Source organism: Pediculus humanus, genomic scaffold (assembly GCF_000006295.1).
Source record: "Pediculus humanus corporis 1103172107610 genomic scaffold, whole genome shotgun sequence".
In the NCBI taxonomy this organism is placed as follows: Eukaryota; Metazoa; Arthropoda; class Insecta; order Psocodea; family Pediculidae; genus Pediculus; species Pediculus humanus.
The window spans coordinates 361,439-387,102 of record NW_002987224.1 but is presented as its reverse complement, the minus strand read 5'-3'; the positions used below and the strand labels follow the sequence as shown (position 1 = coordinate 387,102).

Genomic DNA, 25,664 nt, shown 5'->3' with positions numbered 1-25,664 from the left:
TCACATTCATTCATTCATTCATTCAAATAATAATAATAATAATATTTTGAAAAGGGAAATTCGAAAGACGACGTTTAAGATGAATTATTATTTTTTACAACAAAAAAGTTCAGAAGTGCGCGGGGCGGTACGGAGGTGGATATAAATTGTTTTAAGAAAATTGTTTTTTTTTTTAAACATTAAAAAAACATTTAAAAAAACGTTTTTTTTTTGTTTTTTTAATTACAATCAATTACCTAACAAACAAACAAACAAACGAATTTGTTTTATTAAATATAATAATAATAATAACGATGATGATGATGATGATAAAACGAAAGAAGAAATTTTTTTTTTGTTAAGACCGAACAAAATGTTTGTTTGTTTTTTATATAAATAATAAAATTAATACAACAAAACAATTTATGATAAAATAATGATAATAATTAAAACAAACGAACAAACAAACGAAAAATGCAAAAATTTGAAAATAATAATAATAATAATAAAAAATGTTTGATGGGAACAAAAGATTTAATTATTTACCCTGAGTTTTTAAAAAAAAATTATTATTATTATTATTATTTAGTGAATTTTGATTGGCTAAAAGCCACGAAAGAGACTCGTTATTTACACAAATATATATATATATATAAGAACACGCACACGCACTCACACACATTAAGAGAGAAAGAAATGCGAGGCCAATCAAGTATATAAAAAAATGTTTTAGCGCCTCAATTTTAAAAAAAGGAATTTAAATTTAAATTGGCGCCAAAAAATTATTTTTATTAATATTTTTTATAACAAGCAGAAAAAAGGGAATAAAATGTCGTTGACGCAATAATAATAATATTTATGATTCTTTCGTATATGCTCGAAATAATAAAAATAATAAAATTATTAACTTGAATATGCGTATCATGCGTAGAATGCGTTTCATGTTAACAATACTCGTTAATAATAATTAAATATATATTATTATAATGTTTTTACTTTTTTTTTTTATTATTCGTCATTATTATTATCAAGACAAAAATTCAACAAATTGTACATATATGTATATATGGGCAAACATAAAAGTAAATCCGGAACAAGAAGAAAACCTGTGGCATTAAAAACAAAAGCAAGATAAAAAAGGTACATATATAGTCAAATAAAAGTGCAGAAAAATATTACGTAGCGATTAAAAAATAACAAAAAAAAAAAACAAAAACAACAACAACGGAAAAACTTGATCAACCTACCTACCTAGGGGCAAGAATCGCAGGGAAAATATTGAGCCTACGCACCCTCGTGGGCAGATGCTGGCAAAGAGCCGACGATGACGACGCTATGACGTCACGCACACATGATCGGCGCGTTGGCGTCTTCAGTAGGCTAACGGTAGGTAGAAGAGCTTTGACATCGATTGACCGCATTTAAACATTGTTAGACAATATAAAAAACTGTTATCTTACGTTTATTTGCAAAATCGCTTTCGACCATTTTGTTTTACTATAGAGGGGAGATGTCATTTTTCTTTTTCTAGTTTCATTCATGATTTTTCGAATCAGTCGATAAAAAATCGCGCACTCGAAATGTGTTGTTGGGGTGTTTTGTGTTTTTATATTAAAAACAAATAATGTTCGATTCGTCGCGACAAATGAAAATATAGTTTTTCATCATCATTATTTTTTTTTTTTTTTTTTACTACTGACACGATCCGTTTCGCGAAAGGATACGTTATATCAATTAATTAGAGTGAACATGTGGTGGAGTGATAATGATGTGCATACGAGTAAAAACGGAAAAATTATTCTATAAATAATGATATGATTGTGCGTGTGCGTGCGTGCGTGCGTGCGTGTTTATAAATGAATAATACTGAATATAAGTAAAATAAAAAAAATTTGTTTAAGTGATGGCAGTTAGCAATCACCGATTCATTCCCTTACGAAACCGACAATCGAAAAGAAAAACAACGCAATATGCTTTTAACTATGAGAAGGACAGAAGAACCTGACAAAAGAGGAGTTAGAATAAAAGAAGAAGAAGAAGAAGTAGAACAAGAAGAACAAGTAGAAGTTGAAACGAAAGAATATTATAAATTAGATAAACCGGAAGGAAGTGTTTTGTGGAAAGAAGAAATTGACGAAACGATTTTTACATGCGAACCGAGTGATAACGAAACAGAATTCGAAAAAAGAAAATTATTCGGTAAAAAAATTTACGTGAGGCAATTCGGAATCGACGAGGAACGACAGGAAAATGAATACGTTGATATAACTCAAGTTCAGCAGCTGCTCTTAGATTCAGCGACCTCATCGGGGAAAGTTGCCAGCATCAAAAATAGAACCGGCGAAAGACAGGATTGCCAACAACAACAACAACAACAATTTGATACGGCAAATCGGTTTTTAACATCGACCGAAGAAAGCAAAATTCTTACTAATAAAATAATACACAGACCTCATTCTCAACCGTCTTGTTCGAGTTTTCCAAATTCTCAACAACCCTATTATAGACCCCCACAAGATCGGTACTACCCTCATCCCCTCAAACAACCGGATTATTACGTTGGAAAATTTCAAAATTATCAAGACCAAAGTTTAAAACCACGAATGTTGGCTGAAAGCATACCGAGTAATCCGCACTTGCAGCCACCAGCTCCGCAAACTGGAGGCCATTCGCCAAATGTGGAAGAACTCTTTGCTCTATGGTTTGGAAGTGCACCGGGAAATACAGGTTGGTTGACAAATTACACTCAAAATAATACCTTATTCGTTTTGATCATGATTAATTATCATTATTATTATTATATAAAGAAAGAAAAAAAGTTATCCGATAATTATAAAAATGATAAATTTCTATAATAATTTTTTTTTTTTTTGTCACGTTGGTCAAACTTTTTTGTTTACGTAATCAACTTCCGGAACGAGAGTTATCTCATTATTATTATTAATATAACGACAAAAAATTGTTGGGTTAAATAGAAAAAAAAATCCTTTGCGATTCCTCTCGAAAGCCTAAAAAAAAAAAAACATTTGAGAGCATGTCCGGTCAGAATGGAAAATGTTGGGTTGTTATCAAAAATGATAAGAAACTATGAAAAATAATTATGTGACAACAAACATGTGAAGGTTCAACTTGTCATTACAATTTACAACATCGTAAAATATCGTCGAATTATTATTATTATTATTATTATTATTATTATCATTATTTATTTATTTTTTTAACGTTCGCTATTTCGAAAAAAAATCGAGCGGCCATTTTGAAATTTTTTTTTTTAAATTAACCGATAATGTTTGTACCTCAATGAAAATTTTTGACTTGACGTTCGATGAAAGGTACTTGCTTGATAAAAATCGAAAAAATTGAGTTGGAGGGAAACAAAAAAAGGCGCGAAAAATTCAAATTTGAAATTTAAAAAAAAAGATTTTTTCCGATTCGTTTATTTTTCTATATTATTATTATAATTGTATATAAAAATGAAAAAAAAAAACAAAAAAATCAACTTTTTTTTTTTTAACGAACACGGTTTACTACTTTCTCATTCATTCATTCATTCATTCATTCTAAAAAAAAAAAAAAAAAAAAGTTTGAAACATTATTTCAATCAGTTAACGAATCATTCCAGACACAAATCCGACACGCCATTAATTAAATCCGAATTATTAATTCGATTATTGGATAAGATTTCTTATAAATAATAATAATAATAATAATGATGATGATGATGATGGTGATGATGATGATAATGATGATAATTCTTAAATAAATAAAAAAAAAAAAAAACTTGTCGACCGAATTAAGTTAAGGATTGGATTATTATTATTATTACTGTCCCATCTTTCATTATTATTATTATTAATATTTTTTTTTTCTTTCGTGAAATAATAATAATGATGATGATGATGATGATGATGATGATGATGATGATAATTCGTAGAACTTTTCATTTCCAAGGAAAACGAGAAATTTTTTCGTTTTTTTCGTTTTTCATTCATTTTTGCGTTCTGTGGTGGTTTATTATTATTATTTCGTACAGGTTTGATTCGTCCATCAATTTCCTCGTTCGATTGTGCTTTATTATTATTATTATTATTATTATCATTCGTTCAAAGATCGTTAAATAATAATAATAATAATTATTATTATTTTAACGCCGGTCGTAAGTTTTTTTTTTCCCATCGTCTGAATATTGAATTTTCTTTCCTTTTTCCCGACGTCATCGATCATAATAATTAATAATAGTATTATTATTATAATTATTATTATTATCATTACTAAAAATAAATAATAATAATAATGTGAACGTAATGTTAAAAACAAAGGAGTGGCAGAAATTTTTTTTTTTTTGTTAAAATTTTATAACAAATGCTACACGCTAATTAATTTTTATGAAAATTTTTAATTAAACGTTGTTTTTTTTTTTTTTAAAAGTGCCTGGAGTTAAAAAAGCCCCTCACTCCCACTCCCACTCCCCTCACCTCCCCCTTTAAATCCTTTTTTTTCACGTTTTACGATTTTAAGAAAAAATTTAAGCCGCGTTTAATCCACGTTAATCCTTTTTCATTTTATCAACGCCGAAAATTATTTTCTTATAAGAAAGAAAAAAACAAAAACAAAAACATAGAGAAAAAAAAGTCTAGTTCCACGTATTGTTTTTTTTTCTCTCTCTCTCTCTCTCTCTCTAAGATATTATGTCGTGGAATCAATCAACTTTTTCGATTACAAAATTTTAATTTAATTTTTTTTAATTAATAAAAAAAAAAAAAAGTTTGTGTCAATAATAAAATTATTTACACACGTTTACGTGATTATAATTATGTCGCATAAATTGTCGATGTGATATTAATAATAATAATAATAATAATAAACGATTTTTTTTACATATATATTTATTTATTTGCTGAGTAATGGTTATCAGGTCGTGAAATGTTTCAAAATTTTTTTACATACATTCGGTAGTTGAAATCCCTTTCTTCGGTCGGCATCATTCTTTCTTTATTATTATTATTATTATAAATTTCTTTTATACGATTTTTATTATTATTATTCGAACATTACCCTTCCCTCCTCCTTCCCCTTATTTTATTATTATTATTATTTTTGACAGATGAAAATTTAAATAAAACATTTAACCTGAAATGTCTGTTAGTTGTTGTTTTTTTCGACGTGGCACAAACGTAATTTTTTTTTTCTTTTTTCACAACGAGGAGAATAAACGGTTTTTTTTTCTACCACACAAATACGACAAGTCATATATGATAATAATGATTATGATAATAATAATAATAATAATGTGCGAGAACGTTCCCGTAAATCAATTTTCCCGCGTATGTAAAACTAATAACAATTATTTTACCCCCGATATTAATTATTATTATTATTATTACATGAATCAATGTGATTGTGAATGATGATAATGATAATAGGTAAAGTTGTGTGTAACGGACAAACGATTGATTATGCTTTCTCGAATGAATTTTTCTTTTATTTCCGGTTGAATATTTCAAGAAAAAAAAAACGTCAAAAAGAAGATGTTTATTTATTATTAACATCGTAACACGTTGAATGTGACGTTTGCACTTTCTTAATATTTAAATTAATTATTTGTTTGTTCGTTTGTTCCTTCGTTTGTTTGTTTGTTGTTAAAAAAAAAAATAAATTGCGGTATTTGCGGTATCGGAGAGAAAGAAAGAAAAAAAAAAGTGTTGAAAATAAATAATTTTTCGTTTTGTTTTGTTCGCGAGGATTTCAAGTGTTAAATGACGAATTTATCATTATTATCATCATTATTATTATTGTTTAATTAATTAAAATTTTAATTAATAAATTTATTTATATAATATATTCGTACAATCCGTTCCTGATTTGATACTTCACGTGATTTAAAAAAAAAAAAAAAAAGGTATAACGCTTTTAAAAACCAACGCATTTAATGACGTCACTTTATAGTTACACCCAACGACCGGTTGTTTCATTCATTTATATATATATGTACATAAATATTATTATTATTATTATTATTATCATTATTATTATTTCATTGAGAAACAACACATTTGTAGTAGACTAAAGTTTTTAAAAAAATATCCAACCTGGTTTTTTATTTTTTTATTTTTTATTTTTCGGTCCCCATCACCGAGGTATCTCTCTCTCTCTCTCTTTCTCTCTTTCTCTCTCTCTCTCTCATAACTATGGTCACTTATTTTTTTTGCCTTATAAGTTTTTGTGGGAGTGGTCATTTAATTTTTTTTATAAATGATTTCGTAATATTTTAATTCTCAATAATTTAAAAAAAAAAAAAAAAAATTTTCGCCATAAAAAGATGTCGGACGAGATGTTGTTGTCGGATTCTAATGAGTATAACCTCTTGTTTTCTATCTTTTTTCATTCCTCTTTTATCCTTTTCTACCTGATATTAAATATTATATTACTCGTACCATCGTCGTCGTATAAAAAAAAAAAAAAAAAAACATTTATGCCAATTCTTAATAAAATTTACGGCGTTATAAATTGAAAAATTTTCCTTTTTAATTTTTTTTTTTTAAATTTTAAATTCACGAATTTTTTTTTTTTAATTTTAATTTTCGGTAATTTTTTTTTTCTATTTGTTTACAAATAAATTATTATTATTATTATTTAAAAAAATTTTTTTTGATTTATTTATTAATAATTTTCAACCTGTTCGCACAAGCTTGGAAATTTTTTTTTTTTACGATCTTTTAATAAATAAAAAAAAAATTAAAGAAAATATTAAATATTATTATTATTATTATTATTATTATTATTATTGAAAATGTAAAAAAATACGTAATAAAATTTTAAAAAAGCAATAATAATAATAATAATAATAATATATAAAATTCGAGAAAAAAAATAATAAAAATAAAAATAAATGTTGTTGAATTTGTGGGTGGTTCGTTTTTTTTTTATATATTCAAACTGGTTACGTTTCTGATTTAAATAAAAATCAACGTGATGAAGATGAGAAGTTGAAAAAAATTTATGTCAAGATTATATTTTCAACTTTTAACTTTCATTTTTTCTTATTTAGATTAATAAAAAATAAAGAAAAAAGAAAGAAAATCATGTTATTATGAAAGTTTTAAACGTAAATAAACAATCGAACGTTTTTTTTTCTATTTCCACGTCGTTTTTAAAATCACCTGGCGGATTTTTCCCGAACTAAAGGAAACCTTTTTTATATATCCTATGATGGCGTTCGATTCAACGTTTTTTTGTCGTCATCGGTCGGTCAAACACTTTTTTAAATTCCGATAATTTAAAGAATGAAATTTAATTTATTTATACTCAATTAATAATTGTAATTAAATACCTTTTAAATAATCATTTCCTTTTATAGTTCTAAGAAGGCACTTTTTGTTTTTTTTTTTTTTTATAATTAATTTCCGGTGCGACATTTGTATTTAATCGTATTTTTTGGAACTGGATAAAAAATTCTTTGGAAAACGATTTGAAATTGTTTTGTTTTGTTTTTGTTTAAACGTAAATAAATTATTATAAATTATTAATTATTATTTTCCGTTCGTTAAAAACAAAAAAAAAGTTTATTTATTACGTTTATCGGACACGAAAAATTAAATTTTTATTTTGACTAACCGAGTCATTAAATTTAAAAAAAAAAAATTTTTTTCATTAAAGAACGAACCCCCCCCCCCTTAACGAATTCTCTGAAAATTTTTTTTTTTTAAAATAATTATTATTATTATTACGCTTTAGTAAATGAAATAAAAATTCATTCAGTGAATGATTTCATTCATTTTACATCATTAAAAAAAATAAAAATAAATAGAAAGGTTTGCCTTAAGTTAAAATTGGAAAATATTTTTCCTTTTTTTTCCTTTTTTTTTATAATAATAATAATAATAATTTTATAAACAATATAAACAAAAGATTTTTCTTATGAATTCATAAACTTTACCAAAAAAGGGTAAAAAAAAAAATTTGGCTCGTCGAGAATAAAAGAAAAGTTTTTTTTTTTTTTTTTTTTCTACCCAAAATTAAATAAAATGAATAAAATTTAAATTTATTTATTTAAAAAAAAAAGTAATTCGGAAAATTTTAAATGAAATAATTCCAAGAAATATTAATAATAATAATAAAAGAAAAAAGGAATTAAAGTGAAAAAAAAAACCGGGTTCCCATATAAATAAATTGTTGGGAAAGGGAAAGTCGAAAAACAAAAATCGATACATCGACTTTTCTCCCTCCATCCCCCTCTTGAGACTTTTCTTCTGCGCTCATCTTTTTTGCAATTTCCCTCTGACGTCACATTTTCATTCACGATTCCCGTTCCGTGTTTTTCAATTGATAATGGATAACTTTTTTTTTTTTTTGTTTCATTCACGTTTAAAATATATATAATAAGAGGAGGAAAATTTTTTATGCTTGAAACGAGAGAGAGAGAGAGAGAGAGAGAGAGAAAATACACGAGGGAATTTTTTGTCGCATGCGTTCGTTATTTTATTTTTTTTAAATTTTTCCTTTTTTTACTTTTTCTCAAGGGTACCCATCATTAATTTAATTTAATTACGGTTTACACATTTTTAATTAATTTATTTAAATATATATATATATATATATATATATATATATATATATATTGTACGGTAACGGATTTTCATTGATTACGTCATCAATTTTTTAAATGAAAAATATAAATGAATTATTTTATAATAATTTTTTTTCGGTTGAAAAATTTTAAATAAAAGTGGTAGCAGTGGTAGTAGCAGTAGTGGTAGTGGTAGTAGTAGTAGTAGTAGTAGTAGTGGCAGGAGAACCGTATAAAAAATTTATTTATACTATCGGTAGCGGATTTTTTTACCTTATCAAAGATTAAAACGAATTTTTTTTTATTTAAAAATTTTGTTTTAAAGCTAAAACTAACATGATCAATATAATTGATAATAAAATGCGGGGAATGTTTAATAATAATAATAATTTGTTTAAACGTGAAAAAAAAAGTAGAAAAAGATTTTCATGTACTGATAATACTAAAAATTACAGGTATTGAAAAGTTTCGTCGAGAAAGAGAGAGAGAGAACATTAAAATGGGTGATAACGAAATATGATGATACCTAATGATGAAATTTTTTTTTTTTTTCTCCAGCGTGCCGAACTGGAGGCGGTTTAAACGATAATTGGTTTATTTTTCTACCGATTTTTCATTTATTTATTTATTTAATTTTTTAATCATTTAAATTTTCTTAAATAAATAAAAAAATAAAAATTTTTTTTTTATTAATTAATCACTTGACGCGTTAGGAGAGAGAAAGAGAGAGAAACGATTATTAATTATTTTAAATTTTTATTTTAACGCCCTCGTTTATTATTATTATTATTCGTTTGTTTTTTTTTTTAAATGATAATGATAATTAAAAGAATGAAAAACAATAGTCGAAAGTATTTTTCTTTAATGATTGATAAAGACCGATGATTTTTTTTTTTGTTTTAAACGCATCCACGTTTTTATTATTATTATTATTATTATTTTTACTCATTGCCTACCCACAAGCCTCCATTTTGCCTCTCTTTTTTTTTTTTTTTTTTTTTATGATTTATTACGAAAAAAAAAACGTCAAGTCGAAAAATATGTTTAATAAATCACGTGAAGGAACACAGAACTTGGAAAATGTAAGAGAGAGAGAGAGAGAGAGAGAGTGAGTGAGAGAAAGGGAGAGAATTCAGTTACCCCCCTAAAATCACCCAAAGGAGTAATTGTAAGAACATTGAACCAAAAAAAAAACCGGATTTGTACCTGAACCTGAAGAAATGTTAACGCAGATCCAAAGCCAGAATAAAATATTATTCTCAATTTGTAATTGAAAGATGTCAATCAATTAGGCCGACACTCGAAACGATCATCAATCTTTTTAAATAATTGCTATTCATGGGTACAACCTATTAGGTACCAGTAACAGTTATAATGAAGGTTCAAACGAGTATTATTAACACAAAAAAAAAACCTTTCATTTATTTATTTATTTTAAATAAAAATAAATCTGTAGGTACGCAACAACAAACAAACAATTTGTTTAAATATATAAAACGCGAGGATTAGCACAAAAAAAAAAAAATTTCCTTTGGAATGAGGGGGGAGGGGGGAAAAGTACACCCATTTATCCTCTCTCTCTCTCTCTCTCTTTCTCTCTCTCACCGTATGGAAATTTACGTAATGTCGAACATGAAAATTTTTTTTTTTTTTATTAGAATTTAATGAAATTTTTACCCTCCGGTTAATTAATTTTAATTAATTTAAAGATGATGATGATGATGATGAGTATGAGATTAAGGGGAAAATATAATTTTTTTTTTTTTTTTTTACGGTTTTGAATACACATAAAATTATTTCTACGGGTACCTATCTATCTACCTACCACTCCCAATCGCATACCATCAGTTATATGGTTGAATTTTGTTTATATACGAGTACCTGCCTTTAGGGGTAATTATTTTATATAAGTTTGGGTTATTATTATTTCAAAAAGATATCAGGTTGTCAATCATCCCAAAAAAAATTTAAATTTTTTTTTCCGTCGTTAACAATTCCTCATATTTACAATTAATTATATATAAATAATAATAATAATAATAATAATAATAATAATAAATAAATTTTAAATATAAAATCTAAAAATAAAAAAAATCACACTACATTGTTTTCATTCCAGGCGTTCACAAAAAAAAAGGCGTTCGTTTGTGACGTACAATATTTTCCTATAGTTTTTCTAGTCCCACGTAAAAAAACAAAAAAAAAAAAATTTTTTCAAAAATAGCAACACGAGAGAGTTATTCTAAGATCAGAATGGATCTAATGCCACGTGGTCTGCGTATATATATTTTTGCTATAAACGAACGGGGGGGGGCGGGGAAATACGTTTACGATTTATTATTATTATTATAAAAACGCGTGTATATATACATATTATTAGTTGTGTGATATTTAAATCCGAACGGGCCGTTCGTCTTATTCGTGTCTGTTTGTGTGAAAATAAAATTTTGTTTTTCTTTTAACGGAAATTTGACGTTGTTCGTTTCCTATTCGGTATTCTTTTTTTTTTTTAATTACATCATCATCATCATTTACATCGTAACCGTGTTAAAATTATTATTATTATTATTATTATTATTATTTTATTAAAATGGCTTTTTAAAAAATTACGTTAAATCGATATTATTTATAGATTTATTGATTTTTTTGTTTTGTTTTCATTGGCGTCATTTTTAAATTTCACGTAATTTTTGTTTTTTTTTTTTTTTTTTTTAAAAAAAATGACGTTCCGGATGACAACATTGCTCAAATATTTTTAGAAAAACTAATAATAATAATAATAATAATATTATGAGTAAAAAAAAAAAAAATAGTTTTAAAAACAAATTTTCTAGCCAATATTTATAAAAAAAAAAAAAAAATTTTTTTTTTATGATCAAAATCTAAAAAAATTTAAATCTTTGGATTCGTTTCAAATTGACAAAAAACTAAAAAAAAAAGTTTCGAAAGTTTTAAATAATATTTTCTTTTTAAAAATTTTATCGATCCATCGATATATCGATATATCGAATTGAAAATATATGTTCGTTAATAAAAATGTAAATAAATAAAAAAAAAATTTTTTTTTTCTCAACAAAATGATATTTTCTAGCAGATTATCTAATATAAAAATGAAAAAACAATTGAAAGGTTTGTCTTTATTAATTTGCAGGTTGTCATTGTTGTTGTTGTTTGTTGTGTGCATGAGTTTGTAGTTTATGTGTTGTTTGTTTGTTTGTTCGATTGTCGTAGTCGATCGGTTATAATTTGGTTATTAAAATTACGTCAGATTTTCGATCAGATAAATAATAAGATTTTTTTATTTTACGTTTGTGTTTGTCGGTCGGTTGTTTGTTTGTTCTATTTTTTGTTAAAAAATTAAACGTTTGTTAAAAAAAACTTTTATTCGTCATTATTTCGCGGATTATTTCATTTTAAACAAACAAACAAACGAAAAAGAAAAAAAAAATTTTTTTTTATTTATAAATTTTATTCAAAACATAATTAATGATAATAATAATTTTTTTTTATTAAACGCGACGCAAATTATTATTATTATTATTATTATAGTTTGGTTTGTAATTCAAATAATTTTCATGGTGGAAAAAGAAATAGAAAAAAATTTAAATATAACAAAACGTTAGTTTTTGTTAAATATGCGATCAAAGATTAGATGTATCTTTAAAATGGTGCGCGTGTGCGCGCCGCGGAAGGGGGGGAAGGAGGGTCGGTCCCCCTTCTCGAACATCATTCATGATTGCAAAAATCTATAATTTAAGTGTGGGAGATTTAATAGCTTAATGTTGCTTCCATTGCTCAAACTTTGTGTCATTTATTTAAACGAATAATAAAAATAAAAAATAAAAAAACTTATTAATTCTAATTCAAACCAAAAGATATATATATATTCTCGTTTTCATGTTGTAAATAAATAATAATAATAATAATAATCGTTTCCTTTTTTCTATTCTTTGTTAATAATTTGTACCCGTTTCGATTAAAAACAAAAAAAAAATGGCTTACTATATATATATATATTTATTTTATTCGGATTTCGAACGTTAAGGAAAAAAAAGAAAAAATGGTCGTATACCGTAATGATAATAATGAAAATAATATTTGCCGTTATATATGAATGAAAGAAAGTTTTGTTGGTAAAGTGAGAGAGAGAGAGAGAGAGAGAGAGAGAGAGAGAAAGAGATAAGAGGGGGGAGGGAAAACGAGTAACAAGCGTTCGCGAACGGAGCTTTACGTTCCGCTCGCGTGCGTTCGTATGAAAGCATTTTGTTCGGGGGAAAAAGAAAAAAGAAAAAAAAAAAAAAGCACGAAATATATGGAGTCGTTACGTCATTTGACGTCACAGAGCGAGGTTCGGGGGGACGAGAGCGCTATGCGCGCGCTCATTGGCTGACAAGCTTCATTGCGACTTCCAAATATGGGACAGACACTTCATTCATAAAAGTGTTGTGGTGAGCGCTGGGGAGCAGTTGTCGAGCAGACGCGAGCCGTAATACAAGTTCACGCGAAAGAGTGTGCGTGCGTGTGTGCGTGTCGGTGAGAATAGATTTAATATATATATATATAACGTGTTTTGTGACAGTGTGACTCTGCCACCCTGACGGCGACCGGGTGCGTATTTTGGTTCCCCCTTCTCCCTTCCCCTACCACTTGGACCTGTCACATCATCACCGCCGCCGATCCTTCGCTGAAGGAAATCGCGTGTCAAACATCGGCGGCGTACTCCTCAACGAGCCCTCGATCGGAGGCCGAATCGCCTTCCGCCGGGGCCCCTAGCCCCTTCGTACCCCACGATATCAATTCTTGTGGTTGTGTTGAAGGCGTGCCTGCAGCCAATTCGCCGCCGACCATGACCATGGACGGTTTGGAAACATTGCCGCCGCACCGACCGCAATCAGCCCTTTTGCTCTCAGAATCAGCCGCCTTCAACGTTTTAAGCTTCGACACGTGTCTGTACAAGGGTACGTCGAGCGGTCCACCAGGCGGTAGTCCCGTGCCGGCGGCATCCGGAGAGTCAACCAACTCCGAACCGGCAGCACCGGAACCTCAGCACGGTGATCTCAACACGCCCGTCACCACCTCGGGAGACATTCCAACGTTTTTTGGGCCTTCAACCGTCGTCGAGCCACCCCCCATAACAGGTGAGACATTCCAAACGCAAGCAATCATTTGGAAAGAGAGCATCTGAGTTCGAGACGCCCTCGCTTTAACAAACACACACACCCACCCCCTCACCCCCATAATCATGAGCACCACATCGTCTTGAGTCAAAACAAAAAAAAAAAAATCAAAAAATTTTAACAAAACATTTAATAATAATAATAATAATAATATCATTTTAAAAAAATAAGCGATGGCGATCTTGAACACAATTTGCTTTCTTTTTTTTTTTATTATTATTACGGGTGGTGGAAATTTTTTTAATATTATTATTATTATTAATGATAAGGGTGGTTGTAATGTTAGCCATTTTTTTTTTTTCACAATTAAAACCAACCGAAAAAAAATGTTTTTTTTTGCTTTTGATCTAAAAATTATTATTATTATTATTATTATTAATAAACTAAAAATTAAAAAAAAAAAAAATTGTTTCTCTCTCTCGGGAGAAGAAAGGATGTAAAAGGTTAAAAAAAAAAAAAATTAAAAGAAGAAGAAGCAGAAGAAAAAAAAAGAGGAGAAGGAAGAAGGAAAGAAGAAAATTAAAAGAAAAACCAAAAATAAAATTAAAATTCCGTCGGTTATTGAAATTCATTTTTTTTTTTGTTTAAACAAAAACAAAAAACGATGATGATGATGATGATGATGTGTGAGTGCGCGACGTCCATCGAATAAAATTTATTTATTAAAAAAAAAAAACAAATTGATTGACGAAAAAAACCGTTTTTTTTGAAATTTCATAGAGTAATAATAATCGATACGATGATACCTCTATGAAAATGAAAAAATTTAAATTTTCCAGTAATTATTAATTAATAATTTTAGTAATTTATGTGTAATGTGATTATTAAACGTAAGATTTTAAAAATAATAATGATAATAATAATAATAATAATAATAGTGTGTAAAAAGAGTATTCGGTTATTCGTCGGTAAAATTTTGCCACCATTTTATTTTTTTTTTTCAAATTCAAAAATTTATTTTCGCGGGCTCTTGTGGGGGGAAAAAAGAAATTTGAAAATTTTTTGTTTTATTAATTCAATCAATCAATCAATCAGTCAGTCAGTCATTCGGGGAATCTTTTGTTACTTATTGAAAGAATTTTTTTTATTTTATCCGTCGTCGTTTTTTTATTTTACGCGAAAGAAAAAAAAATAAGTTTTAAAAAATGGCGCGAATGAATTTTGAAAATTCAAAAAAAAAAATAACGGACAATCACAATCGATTTTTTTTTTTGAATTGTTTTCCTCTTTCTTTCTCACGTGTACGAATACCGCTTTTGTGGTTGTTTTTATTTAACTAACAAACGAACAAACAAACAAACAAACAAACGAAAAAAAAAATTAAAAAAGAAAAACGTTCCATTAAAAAAATAAATGAAATCGAATCGAAAAGTAAAAAAAAAAAAAAAATTTTTTTTTTCCGCCATTTTTAAATTATTATTCGACGTTGAATAATGAATGGTGGTGGTGGTAGGAGTAGGAGTGGGGATAATATCGATGATGATGATAATGATAATGATGATTTTAATATCGTACCTTTAGAATTTTAGGTTGGGTTTTAAATAATAAAAAAAAATTTTTCTTTTTAGTTCCTCCCCTTTTAAGTTTTTTAAATGGTAAAAACAATTTAAATTCGCCATTTTAACTTCCCCCACTTTTATAAAATGTACAAAAAAAAAGAGGAAAAAAAAAATGGGGACAACCTCTTTACCATTTACGATTATAAACGTGGGGGTACCAACAACACCAAAAAAAAAGAGAGAGAGGGGGGAGGAAGTTGGTAATAAGTGAAAAAAAAAAAAATAAAATGAATCGAATATTCGTTAAAATACGTCGTAATTATTTATCATCATTATCATTATTATTATTATTATTATTATTATTATTATTATTATTATTATTATTATTATTATTATTATTATTATTATTATGTAATTAATATTTTGTATATTTCGTCGACGACGACGCCTTTACACCTCCTTTATTTAACGTTTTTTTTTTTTTTTTTTTTTAAAACGCGCCATTTTATTAATTTTTTTCAAAAAAAAACTATTTAAAATTAAAATTAATAACGTACATATATTAACGTTTATGTATGTTTATTATGAGGGCCGTTATTATTATTATTATTATTATTATTAATGAAAATAAATCACGGACGTCGTCGTTTTTTTTTTTTTTTTTGATTTTCTATTTGAATTTCCCTGAAAAATTTTAAAAGGAAGGAGTTGCCATGGTTATGCTCAACTCAAGGCGACATAAAATCCATTTTCAATTGGTTGAAAATTTTCCAAATGGCTGACTTTTGCAACGAAAAAAATTATTCCTTTACTGCTCTTTTATTTTCCGTTCTTCTTATTCTAATGCCACGTTTTTTTTTTTTTTTTATTTATCGTTAAATAGATAGATTGTCAATAACAATTAATAATTATTTTTTAAAAAGAAAAATTTTTTGTTGTTAAAGGTTATTTGAAAAAAAAAAAAAAAAAAAAATGGTTGTTGTTGTTGCAGTCATAACAACGTAACATTTACAAAAACCAGTTTTTTCTTTTTTTTTTTTCTTTTAAAAACAAAGGTCGTGAAAAAAAAAAAAAATTGCGAATGAATGAAATCGAAAAAAATTTTCCAGAAAGAAAAAACAAACGGAGAGCTTTTAATAATAATAAATAAAAGAAAAAAGAAAAAGGGTATCGTAATATATATAGAAAGTCAGTCAATCAGTGATTGAAGAAAAGAAGGGAGGGAAGGGGGGGGAGAAAAAAAAGAAAGTTTGGATAAATGAGAAAAAAGAAGAAGGTCAAAGGGCGTATAAAAAAAAAAAAATTCCGATTTATTTTCTTTTTATTACTTTTTTTTTTTTTAAATGCTGAAATTAATACCGATGGAATAAAAATTTAAAAAAAAAAAAAAAAAACGGTTGTGATTTTTTTACTTACGTGGGATTTTTAAAATGGCGACGGCGGATTTTTTTTTTTTTAATCTTGTTTCCATCGTTTGAATCCAAAAACAAATTTTTAAATAAATATTTCGGGGGGTAGAGAGAGAGAGAGAGAAGGGTGGGAAGAAATGAAAGAAAAAGAAAAAAATTTTCTCCGTTTATTTCTTTTCGAAACGATATCATCATCATCATCATCATTCGTCAATTTTGTAAAAGAATAATAATAATAATAATAATAATAATAATAATAATAATAAGAGAGAGAGTTCATTTAAATCGACGTGTAAATAAATTTAAAGAGTCCTACAGTTTGAAGAAAGAAAAGTTAAAAAAAAAAATTTTCCGACACGTTTTACAAAAAATTGTAATTTTCCTTTTTTTTCCCCAATATTATCATCATCATCATCATTATTATTATTATTATTATTTCAACGTTTTTACGTATATTTGGTATGTAGTAGCATAATAAGGAGATTCTTATAAAAAAAAAAAATGAATTTGGAGAAGGAAGGGGAAAAATATGAGGGTGGGGAGGAGGAAAATGTCTCGTAGAACATTTGTTAAAGTCAATAAATTATTATTATTATTATTTATTAAAAAAATAAAGATGGAGAGATTAAAATCTTTTTTTTTTTTTTTTGAAAAATATTTAATGTGAAAAATACTCAAAGGTGATGGTTTCGAATGTTTTTTTTTTTGTAGCCCCGAGGTGGTCACGTCACGATCTAAAAATATCAAAAACGATTTGTCGGAAGTTTTTTCTTTTCTTTTTTTTTTTTTTGTCTTTTTTTGTTCCAAACGATATTTATTTAAATAAAATTTAAATAAATAAAGACGGGTGCGTGTGCGTGCGTATGCGTGCACGTAGCGAACGTATATCCTTAATTAACCGAATGGAACTCAATTTTTTCCGTTTGTTAAAACCGTCGTTTTTATGATTTTTCCAATAAGTAAGTCATAGAGTAAATAAACGTTGTGTGTGTGTGCGAGCGAGCAATTGAAAGAAGTAAAATAATAATAAAAAGTCATCATGTGTCAAAACATGTTTTTTTTTTAAATTTATTAATAATTTCTGTTTTTGTTTAAAAAAAAAAAAAAAATTGTTAACTCGATTAACGTGGAAGAAGAAAAATTAAAAATTGATATGATTTTGTTGCGAAGATGATGTTGTTGATGATGATGATGATTTATGTCTATGTATCAGAGAATTTTTTTTTTTTTATGAATTTGTTTATTTTACAAGTCAACAACCTTTGAATTCGAAAGGAAAAGTGTAAAAATATAAAAGAGAGAGAGAGAGAGAGAGAGAGAGACAATAAAATGATTGAAAGAAATGTGCGTAAGAGAGAGGAAATTACAAACGACGAGTGTGAGCGAATAGATAAAAAAAAAAATTAATTTTTTTTTTTCGTGTAATCAGACATTTTTCATATCGCGATCGAAAAAAAAAAAAAAAAACGATGTGATCCAACCCCGTTTTTGTTCAAAATTAAAAAATTTTTTTTCGCGGGTTTTTTTTTGTTCTTATCATTTCCTTTTCCTTTGCAAAAAAAATTTTTTTTTTTTTTTTGTTTAAAAAATAAAAATGACGTTTTTGAAAAATTTATTTTAATTGAAATGATCAGTTTAAAGAAAATTTTTTTTTTTTTTTGTATTCAAGGCTGTCGCAAATGGTAATAATAATAATAATAATAATAATGATAATGATAATAATAATAATAATAAAACAGAAAAAAAAACTGAGTAACGTCTAAAAATAGTCGGTTTGACACTTTCGACAATTTTTTAAAGCGTTTCGTCACGACGACGACAAAATAAAAAAAACTCGGATGAGTTTAGGGAATCCGGAAAAGCAGAAGACATTAATAAAAGTTCTTTTATCATCATCATCATCATCATTATCATCGTCAAATTTTTTTCTTTTATTTTGTCCGAAGGAATTTTTTTTGGGCGCACGTTAAATGTTAACAACCGAACGGGTAAAAAAAAAAAAAAATTCGTTTTTTTTCTTTTCGATTCTTTTGTTTCCTGTTGTTTGTTTGTTTGTTTGTTTGTTGCAAAGGATTATATATATAATATTAAAAAAATTTGGCGGACGTCGTTTTTTTAAACTTACTCAATTTTATTTTTGAACGCAAAAAAAAAAAAAAAATTAATAAAAAAAAATTTTTTATTTATTGCTAACTAACAGAGAAACGTTCTTTTCTCTCTCTCATTTGTCTCTCTCTCTCTCTCTCTCTTTTAACTAAAAATTTAAATTAAACGTTGGTTTATTGCTGACTGTTTTTTTAAAAAAAAAAAAATTTTTTTTTTTGAATTAACAATTAGTAATTTTAGCTGCGTTTTGACCCAAAAATACGAATGACTACATCTTTACTGCTGGCAATTTAACTCTCATTTCGGTTAATTTTATTTTATTATTATTATTATTATTATTATTATTATTCTCATCATCATCATCATCATCGTCATTTTTTTTCTTCTTTTTTTCAAGGATTTCAATTAGAAGACTCTAATAGTTCATAAAGTTAATTCTAGAAATAAAATGTCAGTCGCCTCTTTTTATTTTATTTTCATCGCCTTTTTCCTTCCTATATTTCTCTCTCTCTTTGTCTTTGTCTTTGTCTTTGTCTCTCTCTCTCTCTTTTCTTGTTCTTTAGTAAAAAAAAGAAACAAAAAATTAAATTTTTCTAGTTTGTAACACGTTCAATTTTTTTCTTTCTTATTTTCTTATTTTTTGTTATTTTTCTTCTTCTTCTTTTTCTTTTTCTTCTTCCACGTTTTTTTTTTTTTCGTTTCCTTTACTTAAAAAAATTCGCGTTGAATTTTTTTTTGTTGTTTTTATTGTTGTTTTATCTAAAGTTTTGTTTTTTTTTTTGTTTTCCTCGTGTTTCGTAATTTAATTTAACGACCCACGGTGATCGAATTTTAATCGTGTAAAATTAAAAACCTTGGCGGATAATTAAGTGGGAGGCAGTAAAAGTCAACAAAAATCGTAAATGTTTATTTGGCTAGACAAAACAAGAATTAGACATCCCTCCAAGGTAAAAAAAAAAATGGGGGGGAGGGAAAAAGCCACCGTTTATGTGATGAATTTGTACCGCCGGCCGGCCGGTATCTTTACCACCTTTTTTCTCTCTCTCTCTTCAAACCTTTTCGCATCATTTATTTCGTTTTAATTTTTTTTTTATTTCGTTATTATTATTATTATTATCATTACTACCATCACCACCATCACCTCCTCCTCCTCCTCCTCCTCCTAAAATCGAATAACGAACCGAAAGATGTTATTGAGTTGCCATTAATAAGTAAGAATATTGGCACGCGTTTTTTTTTTTATTTATTTATTTGAAAAATGTAAAACCATCTGGGATGAAGAAGTAGAAGAAGAAGAAGAAAAAGAAGAAGATGAAGATGAAGAAGAAGAACCCACGCCAATCTGACCTACTATTTTCGGTTGACATTGAAAAAAATTCACAAAAAAAAAAAAAAACCTTCAAAATTGTGGGATGATCGCGTCTGTCTAGTCTATTTACCTACGATTCCGATACGTCATTCATTCCCTTTTCCTCATGACAAACCTTTTATTATTATTATTATTATTATCATTTCTTATTTCACCGTTAAAAAATTATTATTATTATTTTTTTCCGTTAAACGATAATAAAAAAAAAAAGAAAAAAATTTCGATTTTGTTTCTTTTAACCCCATAGAACGTGATAAAATCCAGATTTTGGAGCCACTTTTTTTTGGGGGGGGGAGGGGAAGGGATCCCCTTTCTTTCCAGCTTGAAGTTGTTTTTTTATTTATTAACAGCCACCGTTTTTATTCAGATAATTTGTCAAGTCACACTCGTAATAAATTTTTATTATTTTATATGTGCGTGTGAGAGTGTGTGTGTGTGTGTGCGTGCGCGCGAGCGTGCATATTTATTATTATTATTATTATTATTTTCCGACTTAAATCTATACGGATATATTTATTTATTTATTTTTTTATATACTAAAATTTTCCCTTTTTTTTTCGAGAAGATGAAACTTAAAAGTCGAATTCTCTCTCTCTCTCTCTTTCTCAATGTCTCTCTCTCTCTCTCTTTTGAATTGCGTCAAAAAAAAAGGTTTCCCTGGAAACTATTTCTCGATTTTTTTTTCTCATTTAAAAAAAAAAACAAAACAAATTTTTATTTTGGAATCGATTAATAGAACTTTTTTATCTTTATTTTATCTTTAGGTTCGATTAATCCCGAAGAACTGAGCCTGGGACCTTCCGGCAGCGGGGGACACAGTCTGAGCCCTCAGGGCATCAATCCGCCCGAACCGTCTGCCACGCCCGTAGAAATAACTTCTTTGAAAGCGGAGCCAAGCCTTTGCAGCAGTCCGACGGGTGAAGATTCGTGCAGTAATAGCAGTACAATGTTTCCCGGGCACGAGTCGCAGAGTCAACAGGGAAAAATAAGCTACCGAGGAGTTTTCACGACGACCGGTGCCAGCCCGCTCAGCATTTCTTCGGGTCAGTTACCGGGATTGAGCCCTTCACCGACTCCCGGTGGAATAAACCACTGGTTGTTACCTAGTCCGGACAAAACACTTTTCCCTCCAATATTCGGGTTATTAGGTCAGCAACAACCGGGACAGAGTTCTCCGCAACAGTACCACGCGACCGGCTCACCGACGGGTCATTACGAAGACCGATCTCAACAGCAGCACGAACTTTTGGGTTTGGGTCTCGACAACCTGGCCCTCAAGCAACCTCCTTCGTATTCGTCATGCTCTGTGCCAACCTCATCCGGTTTACCCATGAACGAAGTCCAGCCGGATTTGTCTTACTCCACGAGGGTATCGCAATCTCTCGGATCCGGAGCAAAATATCACTGGCTGGATTCGCAAAACGTCGATTACGGTAGCCAACTACACGTACCTGGACCGTCTGGTGTCGTACCCAAAGAAGAACCGTACACGAGTACGAGTTCGAGTGAAGTAGTTCAGGGACAAAGTCAGTTTTCGGTTCAGCTCGCCGAGTATAACGTGTCCACGAGCAAAGGACACGAAATTCTCTCGCAAGTTTATCAGCAAACTCACATGCCGCTCAAACTAGTCCCCGTCAAACCTAGAAAATATCCAAATAGACCTAGCAAAACCCCCGTTCACGAACGACCCTACGCGTGTCCCGTCGAAAACTGTGATAGAAGATTTTCGAGATCGGATGAACTCACTCGACATATACGCATTCACACGGGTCAAAAACCGTTTCAGTGTCGAATATGCATGCGGTCGTTTTCGCGTTCGGATCATCTCACCACTCACATTCGGACTCACACGGGTGAAAAACCATTTTCATGCGACGTGTGCGGTAGAAAATTTGCGAGGAGTGACGAAAAAAAGCGACACGCGAAAGTACATTTAAAACAGCGGAAAAAAGAGAGTAAACTAGCGTCGCAAGCATCTCATGCCCAAACCCAGCAACAACAGCAGCAGCATCATCATCATCACCATCACCATCATCATCATCAAACGGTACATCACCAGCAGCAGCAACAACAGCAGCAACAACAACAACAACAACAACATCATCATCCTCATCACAGCCACGTTTCGGATGACAGTTTGTCAATGCCGGTTGTGACAACATCACTTTAAACTTCCCCCCCCACCCACCATCATTTTTTTTTCTAACTGGTTTGTTTGTAAATTATTTGTGTAAGCTATGCTGTGATCTCGCGGGTATTACAACCCCAAACGTCGCTATTTTATCCAGAGAACTCTTCTTCTCCTCTGTTTCTTTTTACCTGGAGAACGTTGTTTATTAAAGAGAGAACGTTAAAGCGTATTAACATTTTTTTTTTTTTTTCGTAAACTATGTAAAGAACAAGAAGAAGAAGATAAAGAAGAAGATGAAGAAGAAGAAGAAAAAAGTGTTCCAGGAAGGAAAGGCTCACAAAGTGGTGATAGAATTATTATTATTATTATTATTTTCTCAACAGCCATCATCGGCCATAATTTTTTATTATTTAAAGTGTAGTAGAAAATTTTTTTTTTTTTTTTTTAACAACATTTTTAAAAACAAAAAACTTTTTTCTTTCTTTTTTTTTGTACTAAAAAAAGGCTTTAATTAATTTCTTTTAATAATTTAAAAAAAAAAATTTGTAAACGCTAGTTTTATATACAACATACACGTGTATTTTATCATAGATAGTAAACTTTTTATTTATTTTTTTTATTATTTTATTTTCTGACATTGTTGCCAAATTAACAAATTTTAACTAAGGAAACGCAAAAACATTCCGATAGAAAACACAAAAGAAAATTTTCTTTTTTTAACGTATAGGAAAAACGTTGTTTCGGGGAGGTGGTAGTGGGGGTGGGGGTGGGAAAAGGAGGATTGGTAGGGAGAGGAAAAGTGGGGAGCGCTGTTGTTGTTTCTTTTTTTAAATTTAAATTCATAAACGGAATTATTGCTTTTAATATAAAATATTATTTTAAATTTGTTGTTGTTATTGTTTTATTATATCGAATTTTTTTTACAAACGGAAACGGAAATGGCGGATAAAATATTATTATTATTATTATTATTACGAACTTATCGGTATATCATTTTAACGTCAGTTATTAGATCTCAGTTATTTATTACAGAAAAAAAAAGATGGCCGAAAAGTTTTATTTATTTATTTTTATTTATATATCAAATATATACGCATACATATATATATATTTGAAAAGAGAGAGGAAGAGAGAGAGAGAAAGAGAGAGAGGGAGATAAAAGATATAATTACGACAACAACAAAAATATAAACGAATGGAAAAAAAAAAAATTCGTTAAAAAATTTAAAAGCGAAATTCTCGACTGGTAAAAATTATTTTTCATGTGTTTTTGTTTTGGAATTGAGGGAGGGGGGGCAAAGGGGAGGGAAGGGGATGAGAATAATTTTTTTTTTGTAAAGTTTAAAATGTAAAATTAATTAATTAATTTGTAAAAAAAAAAAAGAAAACAATTTTATTGTTATAAAAAATTATTATTGTTGTTCGATTGCTTAATTGATTGTTTTTTATTGTCTTTCATGTTTCCATCAAGTTGTTATTATTATTATTATTATATATGTTACCTTTGTAAAAAAAAAAAAAAAAAAAAAAAATTTAATATTTTTCAATAAAATAATTTTTATAATAATAATATTTAAATTGTAAAATTAAAATTAAAAAAAAAAAAAAAAAAACTAAAACGACTGTTTCTAATTTTTAAAACGGACTGTGGATAATATTTTATTGGTTGATTTAACCAGCCAGCCAGGTATTGGGCCTTTGAAAAATTTAAATAAATAGATAGATAGAGATAGATATATATATATAGGTACAGGTAGTACGAACTGGTTTTTCTATTATTATTATTATTATTATTATCATAAAAATGCTGACTGAAATGGTTAAAGATGTATTCTCACAAAATCGAAAAAAAATTTCTTATTTATTTTATCAAATACATATTCTTCTATCTGTTAACTTTATTATTATTATCATTATTATTATTATTATTATTATTATTTAGGTTTAAAAAAAAAGGTTTTGTATTTAAATCTACATAAAAATAATAAAATAATAAAAAGACTAATTGCACAAAAATAAAAAAAAATGAAATTGTTAAAGTTTTTAAAGAAAATTTATGATTATTTTTATCATTATTATTATTTCTCCATAATTCCAGGTTATCATTATTAAATCCGACTGGAGAACAAACAAAACAACGTAAATAAACATTGAGGAAAAAAAGAAAAAATAATAATAATAATTTATTGATGATAAATCAATTTCGATTCGAAATTTTTATTTTTTTTTAATAAATTCAAAAAAGGAAAAAAATTTTGTGCCATTAAAATAATAATAATAATAATAATAATAATAATAGGTTATTTAATTTTTTTTTGAAAAGCGTTTTTTTTTTTTTTTAATTTTAATTTTAAAATTTAAATTTTATTTATTGTTATTAATTAATTAATTAATTGATTAAATAGAAGAAGGGATAAAGAAAGAAGGGTTAAGGGCAAAAAAATAAATAAATAAATATTTTTAAAAAAATTATTAAAATAAAAATTGACTACTAACAAAAATAAAAATAAAATTAATAATAAAATAACAACATTAATAAATAACAATTTAAAATTAATAATTTTTAGAATTATCGAAAAATTAAATATTTATTTATTTATTTTTTTTTTTTTCTATGAGTTTATTTTAAAATTTATTTTTTAACGATAATAAGTGAGAAAGAAGAGTACGTTCAGGTATTATTATTAAAAAAAAAATTATTTGTTTTTAAGTTAGTTTCCGGAAACAGTTGAAATTTCGCGCCAATTTTTTTTTTTTAAATTTCGAAAGCAATTAAATACAAACGAGTCTGAAACAATTTTTTTTTTATTGCAAAAATTAAACGAGTTTTATTTTTTTTTTTAATTTGTTCTTAATTTTACTTTGTTGTGGGATGATAAATAATTTTTTTTTTTTGAATCATCAACAAAAATATTTTTATTTTTAAATACAAACAAACAAACAAACAAACAAACGCGAAAAAAACAAACGAAAACGAAATGAAAGAAAAAACGAACGGTTTGGTATGATTATAGAAGTAAGATATTTTCCTTCTTCCTCTCATTCATCCCTTTTACCCACTTTTTTCCCTTTTTCGCACGCCCCTTCCCCTTCTTTCCTCCTTCTCCTCCCCTTACATGTATCCTTCTCCTCCCTCCCCCTCTTTCCCCTCTTAAAAAAAAAATTATTTTCATACTTTTTTAAAAAATTTTCAAAACAAAAAATTAAATATTTTATATATATATATGTATTACATTTAAAAATAAAATCTATTTTTTTCCATTGTTGTTATTGTTATTATCATTATTATTATCATCATTATTAAACGATTGTAAATGATCAATAATAATAATAAATAATAATTTTTCACTCTTTATAAATTCTAAACTTTATTTTTTTATATAAAAAAATTAATTCGTTAAAAAAAAATTGTTTCCATCGTTTTTTGT

General features: G+C 27.6%; 3 protein-coding genes across 3 annotated transcripts; all 3 read left to right on the top strand.

Annotated features, from left to right (window-relative positions):
* Positions 1 to 1,949: 1,949 nt before the first annotated feature.
* Positions 1,950 to 3,057, top strand: Phum_PHUM239250 (uncharacterized protein; the record flags this gene model as incomplete). Its single annotated transcript, XM_002426123.1, has 2 exons — positions 1,950 to 2,706; positions 3,026 to 3,057. 2 exons carry the CDS (start codon positions 1,950 to 1,952, stop codon positions 3,055 to 3,057), a joined length of 789 nt encoding a protein of 262 aa, XP_002426168.1.
* A 9,740-nt stretch (positions 3,058 to 12,797) lies between these two features.
* Phum_PHUM239240 (uncharacterized protein) lies at positions 12,798 to 13,730 on the top strand (the record flags this gene model as incomplete). Its single annotated transcript, XM_002426122.1, has 2 exons — positions 12,798 to 12,893; positions 13,125 to 13,730. The coding sequence occupies 2 exons, from the start codon at positions 12,798 to 12,800 to the stop codon at positions 13,728 to 13,730; spliced, it is 702 nt and encodes a 233-aa protein (XP_002426167.1).
* Positions 13,731 to 20,670: 6,940 nt separating this feature from the next.
* Positions 20,671 to 22,275, top strand: Phum_PHUM239230 (Early growth response protein, putative; the record flags this gene model as incomplete). Its single annotated transcript, XM_002426121.1, has 2 exons — positions 20,671 to 20,683; positions 20,870 to 22,275. 2 exons carry the CDS (start codon positions 20,671 to 20,673, stop codon positions 22,273 to 22,275), a joined length of 1,419 nt encoding a protein of 472 aa, XP_002426166.1.
* Positions 22,276 to 25,664: the final 3,389 nt, after the last annotated feature.